The following is a 19,396-nucleotide window of genomic DNA, read 5'->3' as shown; positions in this document are numbered from 1 at the left end:
AAATGAGACTAAGATGGAGTCACCAGTAAGGATGAAAGAGAACCAAATGATTGAGCTGTCCATGGTAAACTAGTGAAGACAGCATACTGAGGAGAAAAGAATGATCAACCATGTCCAATGCTGTTTACAAGTCAGATAAAATAAGGACTGAGAAGAGACCATTAGATCTAGCAAGGTGGAGGTCACTGGCAAAGGCAGGTATAAATATATGCCATTTTAAAATCTGTATGATTCACTTTTATCTCATTTCAGAATTAATACATGTAACACTTGGCATGCATACAATATGTTAATTTGTATAAACTACATCAATACAATATCCAAGTTATAGCAATATTTTACAACTGAGAAAAGTTGTTTTCAATGTTTTTTTAAATATTTTTTATTTTTTTATTTTTGAGACAGGGTCTCGCTCTGTCACCCCGGCTGAAGTGCAGTGGTGTAATGACAGCTCACTGCAGCCTCACCTTCCTGGGCTCAAGCAATCTTCCAGCCTGAGCCTCCTGAGTAGCTAGGATTACAGGTGCACACCACCATGCCCAGCTAATTCATTATTTTTTATTCTGACAGGGTCTCATTATGTTACCCCGGCTGGTGTCAAACTCCTGGGCTCAAACAGGCCTCCCAAAGTGCTGGGATTACAGGTATTGGTCACCATGTCTGGTCTCAATTTTTTAAGCGTATTAAAACTTTCCAACATTTGTCCAAAGTTAGATTGTGATATCCGACTTCATCTTAATATATAATATATATATTTTAAGATGGAGTCTCACTCTGTCGCCCAGGCTGGAGTGCAGTGGCACGATCTTGGCTCACTGCAACCTCCACCTCCTGGATTCAAGTGATTCTCCTGCCTCAGCCTCCTGAGTAGCTGGGATTACAGCCACGTGCCACCATGCTCAGGTAATTTTTGTATTTTAGTAGAGACGGGGTTTCACCATGTTGGTCAGGCTGGTCTCAAACTGCTGACCTCATGATCTGCCCGCCTCAGCCTCCCAAAGTGCTGGGATTGCACGTGCGAGCCACCACACCTGGCCAACTTCGTGGCTCAAGCCTGTAATCCCAGCACTCTGGGAGGCCGAGGCGGGCGGATCACGAGGTCAGGAGATCGAGACCATCCTGGCTAACACGGTGAAACCCCGTCTCTACTAAAAAAATACAAAAAACTAGCCGGGCGAGGTGGCGGGCGCCTGTAGTCCCAGCTATTCAGGAGGCTGAGGCAGGAGAATGGCGTAAACCCGGGAGGCGGAGCTTGCAGTGAGCCGAGATCCAGCCACTGCACTCCAGCCCGGGCGACAGAGCGAGACTCCGTCTCAAAAAAAAAAAAATTAAATTAAATAACCCAAACAGGCCTTTAGAAGGAACATAAAAAATCAATTCTCCACATTAGTTACTATCTACAGAAAGCCTTCCCCTAAACTATTTAGACATCAAATTTCCAGAGATGCTTCTTTTATATGTTATCTCCTTCAAAAATGAGTTCTAGTATATAACTACTCATTTATATCCCACATTAAATCTATATCATTATATAGAATAGAATTAGTCACAACCCAATAATAATTAAGAAATAATAACCAGTAATTTAAAATAAGAAAAATCTGTCACTTTTCCTCAAGCATCATAAATACTTTTTTTTTTTTTTTTTGAGACAGAGTCTTGCTCTTGTCACCCAGGCTGGAGTGTAATGGCACAATCTCGGCTCACTGCAACTCCCGCCTCCCGGGTTCAAGTGATTCTCCTGCCTCAGCCTCCCAAGTAGCTGGGATTGTACAGACACTTGCCACTACGCCTGGCTCATTTTTGTATTTTTAGTAGAGACAGGTTTCATCATGTTGGCCAGGCTGGTCTTGAACTCCTGATCTTGTGATCTGCCTGCCTCGGCCTCCCAAAGTGCTGGGATTACAGGTGTGAGCCACCGTGCCTGGCCATAAAATGCTTCATTTCTAATCTAACTCATAAAACTACACTGTCCCTAAGCTTACTCCAAAGTCTTCCATTGAACTTAAGAAAATAAATTGTAAAACTAAGGAATTACTTGTAATTAAAATCAAATAATTTATCTTTAATAACAGCACCAGCAAATAAGAGTAAAATTTTCATATAAAAACTAAAAAATCCACGCAGCCACCTCCTTTCACATGTGAATACCACATAAAGATGCAGCTCCAGTTTTGACAACATTGCCATAATCAGGAGAAGAAAATGAGAAATACAGCTTTTCTTCTAGGAGAGCTGCTTCTAAAAATGAGAGATGACTAAAGGTATTCTGGGACTCACAGAAATCGGAAGATAAAATGGGAAAAGTAGAAAGAAAAGGAATCTAGGATGGCTCTTTCTTTCCTATTTTTGTCAGGCATTAATAGGAAGGTAGATAAATACAAATAAGAACTTTCCTCTACAACAAGACAACTCTTTTATTTGACCTCCATAAATTATACGGTAGGTAAGTACTGACTCCATAAAGCATATAGAAAGTACCTGGGATAAAAGGGTGCTTTCCTTTTTTAAAAAAAGTCCTTCATTTCCTTAAATCATTAGCAATAACTTTCCCTAAAATTGTCTTCTATTTTCACTAGGTATTATATACATGAAACCAGAAATTCTAAAACTTTTCTATTTGCCTGATTTGGTCTGCAGTCTAATTTATAAGACAACTTTATCTTGGTTTATAATATTATAGGTACAGCAACGGCAATGTATCTGAAGACTCAGGGTCTAAAAGTTCCAACTCTTGACCACTAAGTCTTCAAATTTCTGTACTGTGTGCACATGCGTTGGGTGAATTACAGAAGACTGAGCTGTCTGGATGACCCCCGAACCTGTACTTGCTCTCCAGGAAGAGGTACAGTTGTCACTAGTGCAGATCCTCTTAATGACAACAGAACAAATACGAATTCAATTAACAAAATATATATTGTACCTATGCATGTAAGATAGCTGAGTTCTTAACACTGGAAACACATTTCAGAGCTGATTATATTGAATTGCATCATTAACCAAACATTAGGTACCTTCTATTGACCAGAGGCTGAACTAGGGACTGAGAGTACAAACTAACTATAACAACCAGAATAAGAGTTATAATAGAGGAAAATTACAAAGCACTGTACTGTGGGAGCAAAGAAAGGGTGTTACTTCATCTGGGTTTTGAACGATTAACAATTACTTGAGGGCTATGTATGGAGGGGCAGGAGTTAGGGGACTGGAAGGTATTTTAGGCAGACGAACTGATTGTGCAAAAACATGGAGAATCTTTAGCACATGCTATTCTGAAGAGATGTGGCTGAAAACTAACCAAGAAACCAAGAGTCAAAAAGTGAGTAAAACACCAACTTTGGACAGCATCTTGAAAGAAAAATAAAATATTTCGAGCAAATGATTGAATCATGAAATTATAATTTATTTCTGTTGAAATCAGATGCGGTTTCATGGAAATACCACGATAAAATGCTAAACTAAGAAAAGTCCACTCATCATCCCTCAAGGCTCATCTCAGGTTCTACCTCTTCCAAAAAGCTTTCTCAAATATTTCCAGTTAACAGAGATCTCATGCCTTCCTCTGGACTACTCTGGTCCATACCATTCCTCTTGGACTTAAATCACAAAATAAAATCCTGGACTACTTCTCAGGCCCTGAAAGTAAGCTTCCTGCCTCCTTCCCTGTTCTCTTTCTTCACTTTGGGCTCCAAGAATACTGCTTTCCCTGTTCCCCCGACCCTTTTTTATTCTCCAAGAATATTGCTTTCCCTGTTCCCTTGTGTTCTTTGGGACTGAGTTTCACTTCTTCCCAGGCTGAAGTGAAGTGGCACAATCTCGACTCACTGCAACCTCCGCCCCTGGGTTCAAGCGATTCTCCTACCTCAGCCTCCAGAGTAGCCCGGATTACAGGCATGAGCCACCACCCCCGGCTAATTTTTGTATTTTTAGTAGAGACGGGGTTTCCCCATGTTGGCCAGGCTGGTCTCGAACTCCTGACCTCAGGTGATCCACCCGCCTCGGACTCCCAAAGTGCCAGGGTTACAGGCGTGAGCCACCGCACCCAGCCTCCCTGCTCCCTTTCTTCTTTCACTGAAAGTTCTTTTCTTCTTCCCAAGACTAGATGAAACAAACTCCAGTCTCATCATCCCTCAAAATGCCTAGGGTCATGAAATTCTGTATAAAATGTATCCAGCCACTGAGAACTGTAAACTCCATTTGTAGCACAAACAACGCCATTCAACTCCCCTCGTACTAACTGACCAAATTCTTGACCAATGGCTTTTGTCAGGCCAAGGATGTGTCCCTAGAATGACCCCAGAATCCCCTTAAAACGCCTGCCTGAGAAAGTTCAATTCTACCAAAAGAATTTACTGTTTGTTCCAGAAAAACTTGACTACAGGCCCCTATCCTCACTTTTCTTACAGCATTTTAGAAAACTTGCTGTTACGAATCCTTTCTCTGTCCCGTCAGATGTAAATATTCTAAAACCTAGAAGTCTTTCTTTGGGCCTGTAAATGTAGTAACCAAGAAAGAAAAGATATGGTCCCTGTCTCGCAGTCTGTGGGAGAGTAGGAGCCTAACTTTGACAAGTGCCAATGAGCAAACAAGATGGCTAATCATAGTGACAATTCCTTCCCTCCCCCGAACATCTTATGTACTTTTCCTTTAGAACACCCCAATATTTAAAAAACTTTCCATCTGTTGTGTTTCAGTGGAGCTGAGCTCAGTTTATGTTGGAGTTTCTCTCCTATACTGCAGTAATCTGATAAAATCTGTCTTGCCAAATGTCCAGCTCTGTTCCTCTCTGACAGTACCCCAATATGGGCATACAGAAATTGAAGAATAAGAATAGACAAAGAGCTGGGTGCAGGGGCTCATGCCTATAATCCCAGCACTTCAGGAGGACAAGGCAGGCAGATCCCTTGAGCCCAGGAGTTCAAGACCAGCCTGGGCAACATGGTAAAATGCAGTCTCTACAAAAAATACAAAAATTAGCCAGGTTTGGCAGCGCACGCCTATAGTCACAGCTATGTGGGAGGCTAAGCTGGGAGGATTGCTTGAGCCCAGGAGGTGGAGGTTGTGGTGAGCTGTGATTGTACCACTACACTCCAATTCTAGCCAGGGTGACAGAGTAAGAACTGTCTCAAAAAAAAAGAACCCACAAGTCTTAAGAGTCTAGCTCTAGAGTTACCATTACACTTGGAAAACATTAACAAAACCGTCTCCCCACCTTTCAACAACTGAAGCCACTCAGCTAATGGAGAGAACATATGATAGGATTAATTTACATCTCTAAAAGGTAAGGGCCATCATTCCTCAAAGGTTTCTGGCAATTCATGTGATTTAATACAAGCTGTGGGTCTGGCAGGTTGAAAAGGAAAAGAGGCACCAGATTTTGATTTAGCTAGTAGTAGTAGTTCCTATCCCTTATTACTACGGTTTGCCTAACCTCACAAAATGCTCATTACTCACGGTCTCAAAGTCCTGATTCTCTTCCCAGCACCAATCTCAAACCTGATAATCTAAATATTGAGAGACCTTTCAAAGGAGGAAACGGAGGAGCTGGTCCCCAGTCTTTTTTGTGGGGGGGGAGGGGGCAGGGTCTCACTCTGTCAACCAGGCTGGAGGGCTTTGGCACAATCTCAGCTCCCTGCAACCTCTGTCCCCTGGGTTCAAGTGATTCTCCTGCCTCAGCCGCCCGAGTGGCTGGGATGACAGGCGCCCACCACCACGCCCGACTAATTTTTTTATTTTTAGTATACGTGGGCTTTCACCATGTTGGCCAGGCTGGTCTTCAACTCCAGGCCTCATGTGATCCACCCACCTCAGCCTCCGAAAGTGCTAGAATTACAGGTGTGAGCCACCGCACTCAGCCAGAACTTCATACTACTTCTCTGTCCACTGGTTCACTTATATTCTAAAGATTCTAGATTCTAAATTATCAGTCCAAAATCTAAAATAGAGCAAGAACAACTGAAAATAAACAGTAAACAGGCCAGGCGTGGTGGCTCACACTTGTAATCACTTTGGGAGGCCAAGGTGGGTGGATCACCTGAAGTCAGAAGTTCAAGACCAGCCTGGCCAACATGGTGAAACCCCGTCTCTAGTAAAATTACAAAAATTAGCCAGGTGTGGTGGCGCGTGCCTGTAGTCCCAGCTACCCGAACCGCTGGAACCCAGGAGGTGGAGGTGGAAGTTGTAGTGAGCTGAGATCGGCCACTGCACTCCAGCCTGACCAACAGAGCGAGACTCTGTCTCAAAAAAAAAAAAAAAAAAAAAAAAAAAGATCTCATTTAATATATATTAACACTGAACTACGTATCACAGTTGATAGCACTGTTAACTCATGTCTGAATGAAACTTATCTAATACATGTATTTCCTCCATAAGGCACATCACAGCCTTCTTGCACTTAGAACACAAGATAGCACTTTGTACTATACCTGGGAGTCATTTTTAAATAGCAAAATCACCAACAAAAAGGAGAAAAATGCAAAAAATGTAGTTATACTAACTAGACTGCAAAGAGGCCAATTGTTTATACTATGAGAGCTGATGCAAGAGGAAACAGCGTCACCTTGTTTGACTTCAGCTAGGAATACAGGGAATGACTCAAATTTTTTGCCACTTGGCACATGTCCATGAATAACCGCAAAAGTACCATGAGTATTGTTTTTGGAGTTAGAATTTTATCAAGTAGGCAAATTTGCAAATACAGAATCTGTGAATAATAGGAACCAGTTCCAGCTACTCAGGAAGCAAAGGCAGGAGGATCACTGGAGGGCAGGAGTTTGAGGCTAAAGAAATATGATCATGCCACTGCACTCCAGCTTAGGCAACAGAATAATACTCGGTTTCCAAAAAAAAAAAAAAGGGGCCAGTTACAGTGGCTCATGCATGCCAGCACTGCACTTTGGGAGGCTGAGGTGGGTGGATTATTTGAGCTTAGGAGTTTGAGACCAGCCTGGGCAACACTGCAAAAACCCCATCTCTACAAAAAAATACAAAAAAATTAGCCAGATGTGATGGCACACACTTGTGGTCCCTGCTACTTGGGGAGCTGAGGTGGGAGAATTGCTTCAACACAGGAGGTCAAGGCTGCATGCAGTGAGCTATGTTCACACTACTGCATACCAGTCTGGGTGACACAATGAGACCCTATCTCACAAAAAAAAAAAAAAAAAAAAAAAAGATTGGCTATAAAAGTTAATTTTTATTCCTCATCTTATTTGACCTATCAGCCACATTTTACACAGCTGACCATCACTCATGCTGATTTCCAAGATTTGAGTTACTCTTGATTTTCCTCCTACCTCATTGACAATCCCTCTTCAATCTCCCCAAACTCCAAATGCGAAGGAAGCCCAGATCCATTGACTCATCTCTACAATACTTACCCTTCAGTCATCCCATCTAGTCACATGACTTTGATCACACTACACCCACGTTAGAGAGACATCGTTCCACAGTTCTTGGATGCTCTATTTTTCTCTCTGTCCTTTCCTCTGTTTTCTGTTTTCACTGTGGGTAACTTCTACTGACCTATCTTCAAGTTCACTGATTCTTTTCTTAGCTGTGTCAAGTCTACTATAAACACGTACTTCACCTGTGTCACCATTTTTTTTTTTTTAGACAAGGCCTCACTCTGACACCTAAGCTGGAGTGCAATGGTGCGATGTTGGCTCACTGCAACCTCTGCCCACTGGGCTCAAGCAATCCTCCCACTTCAGCCTCCTGAGTAGCTGGGACCACATGGTGCACACCACCATGCCTGGCTTGTTTTGTTTTGTAATTTTAGTAGAAATGGAGGCTTGCCATGTTGCCCAGGCTGGTCTTGAACTCTTGAGCTCAAGCAATCTGCCTGCCTCGGCCTCCTAAAGTGCTGGGATTACAGGCGTGAGCCACCACACCATTTTTATTTCTGACATTTCCATTTACCTTTTTCATATAGTTTCCAACCCTCTGCTGAAATTCCCCAGCTGTCCATGCATGTTTTCCACCTTTCCCACTGGAGCCTTTAACATATTATCCATTGTTATTTGAAATTCACTCTCTGATAGTTCCAAGTTGGGTTATTATCCTGAGTCTGGTTCTGTTGATTGTTTTGTTTTTTGACAGTGAGTTTTTTGTGTGCTTTTGGTATGTGTTTTGTAATTTTTGCCTGAATGATAGACATCATGGGTAAGACAGTACAGACTAAAGTAAATAGTATTTATCTTCAGAAATGGGAAAACAAGAGGGTACACCTCTTCACTAGGGGGTGTGTGTGTAGGTGTAGGGAAGGGGTTGAGTCATCTATTCAACAATTGAGCTGGGTTTGGATTTTGTTGTTGTTTGAATTACCTTAAGAGTACTACCAGCTTCAAATTCCTCTAGCGTGACTTTCTGCTTAGGGTGGGGCTGGTATGTCAGAGGGTTTTTTCTCATTGTTCTTGCCACATACTCAGCCTTAGGCTTCATCTGTGCTTCTGACCCAAAGAGGCTCTCTCCATACTCTTGTCCCTCCCCCAAGGGTAGATTGCTATTGCTTGACTTGACAGCAGCAACAGGGAGGTTCTCTGTTCTCCTGGTCCAGTCTCAGTCTCAGGTAGGCTCTACGTCCCTTGGTTACAGGGGATGGGGCTTTCTCCCAGTGGCAGAAAAACTCTAACAGTCTAAGCCCTTAACAGTTTCCTGCCATTTCCTCAGGGTTTGTGGGTTTTCTTTTACTTTTTACTTTTCCCAGACACAATGGAAAACAGGGTTTATTCCCTTTCTCCTAGTGGCTTAAAGATTTTTTTTTTTTTTTGAGACGGAGTCTCGCTCTGTCACCCAGGCTGGAGTGCAGTGGCCGGATCTCAGCTCACTGCAAGCTCCGCCTCCCGGGTTCACGCCATTCTCCTGCCTCAGCCTCCCGAGAAGCTGGGACTACAGGTGCCTGCCACCTCGCCCGGCTAAGTTTTTGTATTTTTAGTAGAGACGGGGTTTCACTGTGTTAGCCAGGATGGTCTCGATCTCCTGACCTCGTGATCCGCCCGTCTCGGCCTCCCAAAGTGCTGGGATTACAGGCTTGAGCCACCTCGCCCGGCCAAGATTTTTTTTCCAAAGGAAAAAAAGGTCCAAGTAGGCCTATACCACCTACCAAGGCATTCTCTGGTCTTCCTTGTGTCCCCGGCCCCATTTTTCTCCTAAGCAACTGTTGGAGGTCCTCGGAGAAAAACCTACAAGAGGGTATGAACTGTCTTTGTGTCTGCAGCTCCCAAGGATTCTACATGCTCATGCTTGCCTACGCTTGGACTTTAGCAATTCATTAATTTTCCTGCTAGTATGCAGCCCTGCTTTCTTAATGTGCTCTGCCACAGGTGAGCCACGCCCACACCCCACCTCTATGAGTTTGTTATTATTTTATAGAACATACAACATATTTTTGTTTTAGGGTAAGAGTAACATTCTTTCCAGCTTTCTACATCCTAGGGGGAGTTTGGAAATCATTCCATGATTATAAATACCACCTATATAGCCACAGCTCCTAAATTTAGATTTCTAGTCTGGACCTCTCTCCTGGACCCCAGACTCATGTTTCTAGCTGCCTACTGGATAAATCTACTTGGATGGTCTGCCCAACAGATTTTAGGGTGGCTCCCATGATCTGCAGCTCCTGGTGTTTGGGACTTTGTCTAAACCTCTCCCCTTGAGAGTGGGAGGGACTTGTGACTTGCTTCTAACCAACCTTATTAGGCAAAGATGATGGGATGTCATGTTTTATCACAAGGAAATGGGATGTCATTCCTTTGATTATATTATGTATAAGACTCTGTCTTGCTAGCAGCCTTGCTCTCACTCTCCTGCTGGACTTGAAGCAGGCTGCCATGCAGTGAACTGCATACAGAGAGGATCACATGGCAGGGAGTTACTGGTGGCCATTAGGAGCTATGGGCAGCCTCCAGCCAAGAACCAACCAAAAAACTGAAGCACTCAGTCCTATAGCCACAATGAAATGAATTCTGCCAACAAACTAAGTGAGCTTGGAAGTAGATTCTTCTCTAGTCTAGCCTCCTGCTAAGAATTCAGCCCTAGCCAATGCCTCAATTGCAGTTTGGTGTGAGACCCCAAAGCAAAGAACCCACTTAAGATATGCCTGACCCCACAAAAACTGTGAGATAATAAATGTGTGTTGTTTTAAGCTATTAGCTTTGTGGTGATTTGTTCTGCAGCACAGAAAACCAACACAGATACTAGTACAGACATAACATGCCTAAAAACCAAATTCCTGATTGCCAACATTACCCCAAAAAGAAAACGGAAAACATCCTCCAGTGTTGTCAATAAATGGCAATTACATATATACATGTGTGTGCACATATATATATATATATATATATATATTTTTTTTTTTTTTTTGAGACAGGGTGGGTCTACACTATGTTGCCTAGGCTGGTCTGGAACTCCTGGGCTCAAGCAGTCCTCCCACCTGAGCCTCTCAAGCAGATGGGATTACACGCATGCACTACCATGCCCAGCTCAAGTAATTTCATTCTTACAGTTGCTCAAACCAAAACTATGACATCAATCTTGGCTCCTTCCTTTATTTAAAACTCCACATCCAATCCAAAAGCAAATACTATTGGCTTTACAACCAATATATATCCAGAATCTTAACTTTGTCTCATCACTACCACAGCTACCACATTGGTCCCAGCCATTGTCATCTCCCATGTACATTACTGTAATGCCTTCTAACTGGTTTTCCTGTTTCTACTCCACAAAACAGTCTGAGGGATTCTTTTAAGATATGCCAGATAACGTTTCTACTCAAAACACTCTGAAGGTTCCCCATGTTACCCAGATTAAAACACAAAAATATTACAGTGGCATATGCCCTGCATTATCTGGCACTCTCCCCTCTTCGCACCCCAACCCTCTCTGCGTCATCCTCTATCAGTCTCTCTCCCAACACACTGGCCACCTCAGTGTTCCTTGACCGTATCAAGCACATATTAGTCTCACAGTTTTATAACTGTTGGTCCATATAATTGAACAGGTATTTCCTCAGACATATGTCTCTGACTACCTTGTATAAAAAGAGAAGTCCCTTGTCCTCCACCACTAACTCTCTCTCTCTCCTATCCTGCTTTGTCTCCATGGCACATATTACCAACTGATACGTTTTGTTGCTCGTCTCTCCAAAATTAGAATATAAGTTCCAGGAGAGCTGAGACTTTTGTTCACTGCTATATCCCCAGTTTATACTGAATTATTGTAAAATACTGTTTCCTTTATGTAATTTGTTTTTTTTTTTGAGACAGGATCACGCTCTGTTACCCAGCCTGGAGTGCAATGGTGCAATCACGGCTCACTGCAGCCTTGACCTCTGGGGTTCAAGTGGTCCTTTCACTTCTGCCTCCTGAGTAGTTAGAAATACAGACAAACGCCTCCACACCTGGCTAACTTTTAAAATTTTTTAGTAGAGACAGAGTCTCACTATGTTGCCCAGGCTGGTCTCAAACTCCTGGGCTCAAGTGATCCTCAGTATCCCAAAGTGCTGGGATTATAGGTGTGAGCCATCGTGGCCAGCCATTTTTTTTTTTTTTCAGACAAAGTCTCACTCTGTCACCCAGTCTGGAGTGCAGTGGTACGATCTCGGCTCACTGCAACCTCCCCGGTTCAAGCAGTTCTCTGCCTCTCGAGTAGCTGGGATTAAAGGTGCACGCTACCATGCCTAGCTGATTTTTGTATTTTTAGTAGAGATGGGGTTTCACCATTTGGGCCAGGCTGATCCTGACCTCGTGATCTACCCGCCTCAGCCTCCCAAAGTGCTGGGATTACAGGCGTGAGCCACTGCGCCCGGCCTGCCAGCCATATTATATTAAAAAATCACTATAAAATGATTTACTACCTAGAAATGTATTTATTTCACCTCACTGTAAATATGCTTCTGAGAAAATTTGGAGAAGAGTCACATCTAACCAAAATAACTGAAATATATATATAAGTAAGCCAACTGAATTAGAACATTTCTGTAAAGAGCTCTATTAACAGAAAAATAATCAAAGAAAGACTCCACCTTATTTTTCTAGCACCATTTGGAGAAGACACTGCTATTCTTCACAGATACAGCCAAATAATGCAGGATATATCAAGCTTAAAGGATTAACCCTTTGGGTCACTGGTTTTCAAACCTTTTGGTCACAAATCCTTTCAACATTCTTAAAACTTACTGAGGACCCCCCAAAATTATTTGAGTTATATTTATTAATACTTACTAAAGGCCGGGCGCGGTGGCTCAAGCCTGTAATCCCAGCACTTTGGGAGGCCGAGACGGGCGGATCACGAGGTCAGGAGATCGAGACCATCCTGGCTATCATGGTGAAACCCGGTCTCTACTAAAAAATACAAAAAACTAGCCAGGCGAGGAGGCAGGCACCTGTAGTCCCAGCTACTCGGGAGGCTGAGGCAGGAGAATGGCGTAAACCCGGGAGGCGGAGCTTGCAGTGAGCTGAGATCCGGCCACTGCACTCCAGCCTGGGTGACAGAGCGAGATTCCGTCTCAAAAAAAAAAAAAAACTTACTATATTTAAAATTAAATTTAAAAAAGTTAACAGTTCATTTCAAAATACAATAACAAATCCATTACATGTTACCATACCTATTTCCATTAATACATTTTCAAAAAAAAAATTAGTGAGAGAAATGGCATTGTTTTACATTTCCGCAAATTTCCTTAATATCTGGCTTAATAGAAAACAGCTGAAATGGCCGGGCGCGGTGGCTCAAGCCTGTAATCCCAGCACTTTGGGAGGCCGAGACGTGCGGATCACGAGGTCAGGAGATCGAGACCATCCTGGCTAACACAGTGAAACCCCGTCTCTACTAAAAAATACAAAAAACTAGCCGGGCGAGGTGGCGGGCGCCTGTAGTCCCAGCTACTCAGGAGGCTGAGGCAGGAGAATGGCGTAGACCCGGGAGGCGGAGCTTGCAGTGAGCTGAGATCCGGCCACTGCACTCCAGCCTGGGCGACAGAGCGAGACTCCGTCTCCAAAAAAAAAAAAAAAGAAAAAAGAAAACAGCTGAAATCAGCTGGGTACAGTGGCTCATGCCTGTAATCCCAGCACTTTGGGAGGTCGAGGTGGGTGGATCACTCGAGGTCAGGAGTTCGAGACCAGCCTGGTCAACATGGTGAAACCCCATCTCTACTAAAAACACAAAAATTAGCTGGCCGTGGTGGTGGGCACCTGTATTCCCAGCTACTCGGGAGGGTGAGGCAGGAGAATGACTTGAACCCAGGACGCAGAGGTTGCAATGAACCGAAATCACACCACTGCACTCCAGCCTGGACAACAGAGCAAGACTCTGTCTCAAAAAACAAACAAACAAACAAAAAAAGAAAAAGAAAACAGTTGAAATCTCTTCTGATTCAACATTATGTTATCATACATTGTTTTGGTTGAATTATATGAAGAAAATCCGCCCTCACATAGATATGCAATTAGAAAAGATATGTAGGCCGGGCGCGGTGGCTCAAGCCTGTAGTCCCAGCTACTCGGGAGGCTGAGGCAGGAGAATGGCGGGAACCCGGGAGGCGGAGCTTGCAGTGAGCTGAGATCCGGCCACTGCACTCCAGCCTGGGTGACAGAGCGAGATTCCGTCTCAAAAAAAAAAAAAAAAAAAAAAGTAATCTAGAAATGATTTAAAGTATACAGGAAAATATGTAGGTTATATACAACACTATGCCATTTTCTATCAGGGGCTTTAAGCATCACAGATTTTGGTATCTGTGGGAGGTCCTGGAACCAATCTCCCACAGATACTGAGGGACGACTATATACTTAGTTTAAAAGAAAATAAAACCAAATGATCTTGACAAGATATTTAAAGGCCACCTTCTTTTCCTATATTTTAACATTTTACAGTCTTTTTTTGCTTGGTTTTCTACTGTATTTTTTATTTAATTTTATGATATGGAGTCTCGCTCTGTTGCCCAGGCTGGAGTGCAGTGGCATGGTCTGTGCTCACTGCAACCTCCACCTCCCAGGCTCAAGTGATTCTCCTACCTCAGCCTCCTGAGTGGCTGGAATTACAGGCAACCGCCACTGCGCCTGGCTAATTTTTGTATTTTTATTAGAGACAGGGTTTCACCACGTTGGTCAGGCTAGTCTCGAACTCCTGTCCTCATGATCCGCCCACCTTGGCCTCCCAAAGTGCTAGGATTACAGGCGTGAGCCACCGCGCCTGGCCTTTCCTTTTTTTTTTTTTTTAAACATTAATGCTGGGTGTGGTGGCTTACACTTGTAATCACAGCATTTTGGGAGGCCAAGGTGGGTGGAATACCTGAGATCAGGAGTTTGAGACTAGCCTGGCCAACATGGTAAAACCCCATCTCTACTAAAAATACAAAAAATAGCCAGGTATGGTGGCAGATGCCTGTAGTCCCAGCTACTTGGGAGGCTGAGGTAGGAGAACTGCTTGAATCCAGGAGGCAGAGGTTTCAGTAAGCCGAGATTGTGCCATTGCACTCCAGCCTGGGCAACTAGAACAAAAATCTGTCTCAAAAAATAAAAATAAATAAATAAATAAATATAAATAAAAATAAAACACATTAATAATCAGTCTGAAACAAGAGATTAATCTGCATATAAAATATTCCTAACGAGCTCAGTATTTTGGCCGGTCCCTCCCTTACCTGTTGAGCAATATGAGAAATGTGAGCTCCCTGAACTGCTGAACCAGGTTGAGGTGCTGTCTCTGACGTGGTACTCTTGTGGGAATCTTCCATAATCAACTACAAGGGGGGAAAAAGTCAGTTAAAATTAAATATGATACAGAATATTTAAAGTATACTATAGAGTCATATAAAAATTGATCATTTGGTTGCCTCATTGGAAAAGAACTGGTACCAATGGTATAGAGATAGAAAGGGGACTTTGCATATTCTTTAATTTTTTTGAATTTTGGTCCACAAAAACATGTTTAAATGTAATAAAAGGCACATATGAACATAAATTGTGATGATTAAATTTTCAAATGTTATCCCATTGAAGAATGATTACACTCTTCCTGTCTATGGACACAAACATATCTGTCTCTAGGGAAGTTTCTCAGTGCACATACAGTTTTTTATATAGAGAATTTACTGAGTAAAAGTTGAACAAATAAATAAAACTATACCTAAGGAGGTTCTAAATAGGTTCTAGAAAACTTAGATAATCAACTTCAGGATATGTAGGCTGGGTAAGAATGAGAATAAATGAGCTATGAGAGATTAAATACGGCAAACAGGGAGAGAACCACTAACAAAGAAGCTGGTAAAATATTTAGATAGAATTTAATGTTTTTAAAGGTTATCTGCAAAGGCAAAAAAAAAAAGAGAGGGTTAGCCAGCAAGCATATGAAAAGATGCTCAATATCACTAACTATTAAGGAAATGCACTGAAAACTATAATGAAATATCACCTCATACATACCCATTAGAATGGGTAATATCAAGACACAGAAAATACCAAGTGTTGGCAAGGATGTGGAGAAACTGGAACCCTTGTACACTACTGTGCTGGTGGGAATGTAAAGTGGTACAGCGATTATGGAAAATGCTATGGCAGTCCCTCAAACAAAAACAGAGCAATTTCACTTGTTGGCGTATATATACAGAAGAACTGAAAGCGGGGTCTCAGAGTATTTGCACACCTATGTCCAGGGCAGCATTATTATTCACAATAGCCAAAAGGTGGAAGCAACCCAAATATTCATCAGTGGATTAATGGATAAATAAAATAGTGACTGTACATACAATGGAATATTGTTCAGCCTTAGGAAGAAACTCCTGTCACATGCTACAACATGGATGAACCTTGAGCATTTTGTGCTAAGTGAAATAACCCGGTCATAAAAACACAAAAACTTTATGATTCCACTAATTTGACGTATCTAGAGTAGCAAACTCCATAGAAACAGGAAGTAGAATGGTGGCTATCAGGGACTAGGGGAAGGAGGAAATGGAGAGTTGCTGTTTAATGGGCATGGAAAAGTTCTGGGCTGGGTGTGGTGGCTCAAGGCCATAATCCTAGCACTTTGGAAGGCCAAGGCAGGTGGACTGCCTGAGCTGAGGAGTTCAAGACCAGCGTGGGCAACATGGTGTCTACTAAAATACAAAAAAGATTAGCCAGGGGTGGTAGCGGGTGCCTGTGATCCCAGCTACTTGGGAGGCTAAGGCACAAGAATTGCTTGAACCTGGGAGGCGGAGGTTGCAGTGAGTGGGATTGTGCCACTGCAATCCAGCCTGAGTGACAGAGGGAGACTGTCTCAAAAAAAAAAAAAAAAAAAAAAAAAAAAAAAAGCTCTGGACATTGGTTGTAGACACTATGAATGTACTTAACACTATAGAACTGTATGTTTAGAAATGGTTAATATGGCCAGGTGCAGAGACTCACGCCTGTCATCTCAGCACTTTGGAAGGCCGAGGTGGATGGATCACGAGGTCAAGAGATCAAGACCATCCTGGCCAACATGGTGAAACCTCGGCTGTACTAAAAATACAAAAATTAGCTGGGCGTGGTGGTGTGCACCTGTAGTCCTAGCTAGTCGGGAGGCTGAGGCAGGAGAATCGCTTGAATCCGGGAGGCAGAGGTTGCAGTGAGCCGAGATCGTACCACTGCACTCCAGCCTAGTGACAGAGCAAGACTCTGTCTCAAAAAAAAAAAAAAGGTTAATATGGCCAGGTTTGGTGGCTCACGCCTATAATCCCAACACATTGGGAAACTGAGGCCCAAGAATCACATGAGCCCAGGAGAGACCAGACCTGGCAACATAGTGAGAACCTGTCTCTACAAAAAATAAAAAATTAGCTGGGCATGGTAGTATGCTCCTGTAGTCTCAGCTACTCAGGAGGCTGAGGCGAGAAGATTGCTTCAGCCCAGGAGTCAAGGTTGCAGTGAACTGAGATCACACTACCGCACCCCAGCTTTGTCTCAAAAAAAAAGATGGTAAATTCTGTTACGTGTATTTTTCCACAATTAGAGAGAGAGGGCAACTAGGTAGCTGCCCCTTGGCTTCACTGAATTAGTAACTGTAGATTTAAGCCTACATATTTTCTTCTTCCTTTTTTCTAAGTCAGAAAACTATTTTTTTTTTTTTTTTTGAGACAGGGTCTTGCTCCACTGCCCAGGCTGGAGTGTAATGGTCCAATCTCAGCTCACTGCAGCCTTGACCTCCCAGGCTCAACCCATCCTTCCACCTCAGCCTCCCGAGGAGCTAGGACTACAGGTGCATACCACCATGCCTGATTAATTTTGGGGGGGTCTTTTCTGTACAGATGGGTTTTTGCCATGTTGCCCAGGCTGGTCTTGAATGCCTAGGCTCAAGTAATTACTGTCTGCCTCGGCCTCCCGAAGTGCTGGGATTACAGGTGTAAGCCACCATGCCCAGCCCAAATTCATTTTTAACAACTGAATTGAAGCTATTGTTTTTAGTCATTGGAAAAGGCATGAAATCGCTTCACACAGAAAGTAGTTTAAATGTTTTTCCCTCAAATACATCACTAGTCTTTTTCTTCTTACACGGAAAATACACAATAGAAAGAAAACAGGATGACAGATATTAATCACAATATTGTCTAATTTCTTGTAGTCTTCTATTTCCACAACTTTACTTAAAATCATAACCATATTACATGTACTACTTTGTATCCTCACATTTTGTATCCTGTTTTCATTTATCATACATATCTTCTAGGTTTTAAATAGAAACATATTTAAAGGCTACATAGGCCGGGCGGTGTGGCTCATGCCTGTAATCCCAGCACTTTGGGAGGCCGAGGTGGGCAGATCATCTGAGGTCAGGAGTTTGAGATCAGTCTGGCCAGCACGGGGAAACCCCATCTCTACTAAAAATACAAAAAATTAGCTGGGTGTGGTGGCACATGTCTGTAATCCCAGCTACTCAACAGGAGAATCGCTTGAACCCAGGAGGCAGAGGATGCAGTAAGCTGGGATTGTGCCACTGCCCTCCAGCCTGGGCAACAGAGCCAGACTCCATCTCAAAAAAGAAAGAAAGAAAGAAAGAGAGAGAGAGAGAAAGAGAGAAAGTAAGAGAGAAAGAGAGAAAGAGAGAAAGAAAGAAGGAAAGAAGGAAAGAAAAGAAAGGAAAGAAAGAAAAGAAAGAAAAAGAAAGAAAGAAAGAAAGAAAGGAGGGAAGGAGGGAAGGAGGGAAGGAGGGAAGGAGGGAAGGAGGGAAGGAGGGAAGGAAGGAAGGAAGAAAGGAAGAAAGAAAGAAAGAAAGAAAAAGAAAGAAAGAAAGAAAGACAGACAGACAGACAGACTACATAATACAGCATCCAGGGAATGTGCATAAATTGTATTTTTTTTACCAAAACAATACTGTCATAAACATCTCTGGTGCATAAACCTTTTTCTGTAATTAAGATTTTTTTCTGTAGTTCCAAAAAAGATAATTACTTAATGTAAGGGAATTACGTAGGAAATATTTAAAGTGTTCTGAATGAATACAGTTTATCAAAAGCACGTAAGGAAGCAATAGAAATAATTAATTTGATAGGCAAAAAATGTGCATTGTTTCATATTTCTTTAATTCTCCATTAGTTGTGTGAGTTATCTGGTCATATCATTTGTCCATCCATTACCAGAGTCTTAGTGTTTTCCTCCTCCTTTTTTTTTTTCTTTTTTTGAGACAGGGTGTTGCTCTGTGACCCTGGCTGGAGTGCAGTGGTGCGATTACAGCTCACTGCAGTCTCAATCTCCTGAGCTCAAGTGATCCTCAACCTCAGCCTCCCAAGTAGCTGGGACCACAGGCACATATCACCATATCCGGCTAATTTTTAAAATTTTTTGTGGAGACAAGGTTTCGGCCTTGAACTCCTGAGCTCAAGCGATCCACCCACCTTGGCCTCCTAAAGTGCTGTGATTACAGGCATCAGTCACACTGGTCAATTCAGTGCTTTTTAATCTACACTAATACAAGGTAATCCCACAGACTAATATACAAACAGAAAAGACAAAATCAGGTACCTTCTGCATAATATCTCTACTAAAAATACCTTTTAAATACTCTACTTCAGAAAATATAAGAATACAGAGCAAAGAAGAAAAAAGAAGATGTAATCCTAAAGCACTGAAACTATAAAAGAGTTTTTATAATCTTGTTAATTACTAGAAATGATACTTTTGTTTTCATCTTGTTAATTACTAGAAACGATACCTTTGTTTTTTCCCTCCGTAACAATATCCTTAAGAATTCCTACTTCTCCATCTTGGACAATGTAGCAAGACCTCGTCTCCATAAAAAAATTTTTTTTTAATTAGCAAGGTGTGGTGGCACATGCCTGTGGTCCCAGATCCTGCAGGAGGTGGGGGTGCTGGAGAGGGGGACGCCCACTGATACTGGCGGATCACTTGAGCCCAGGAGGTTGAGGTTGCAGTGGGCCATG

The 19,396-nt window shown here is 42.6% G+C and overlaps 1 protein-coding gene across 19 annotated transcripts in view; it reads right to left on the bottom strand.

The window, feature by feature from the left end:
- ATF1 (activating transcription factor 1) overlaps positions 1-19,396 on the bottom strand; it is a 60,518-nt gene that overhangs the window by 26,168 nt on the left and 14,954 nt on the right. For 16 of the 19 annotated variants that reach the window (XM_045365232.3, XM_045365234.3, XM_015430919.4 and 13 more), the window contains one exon: positions 14,642-14,740. The exons of 1 other annotated variant lie outside the window; for it this stretch is intronic. In XM_045365232.3, coding sequence (XP_045221167.1) covers positions 14,642-14,740 — 99 coding nt within the window. Of the gene's footprint in view, positions 1-12,224; positions 12,345-14,641; positions 14,741-19,396 lie in introns of all 19 variants that reach the window. 2 more of the 19 variants (XM_074006845.1, XM_074006846.1) reach the window with 1 other exon arrangement.

The sequence above is a fragment of the Macaca fascicularis genome, chromosome 11 (assembly GCF_037993035.2).
Source record: "Macaca fascicularis isolate 582-1 chromosome 11, T2T-MFA8v1.1".
NCBI lineage: Eukaryota > Metazoa > Chordata > Mammalia > Primates > Cercopithecidae > Macaca > Macaca fascicularis.
The sequence above is the reverse complement of the archived record's forward strand: the minus strand, read 5'-3'. Positions and strand labels throughout refer to the sequence as shown.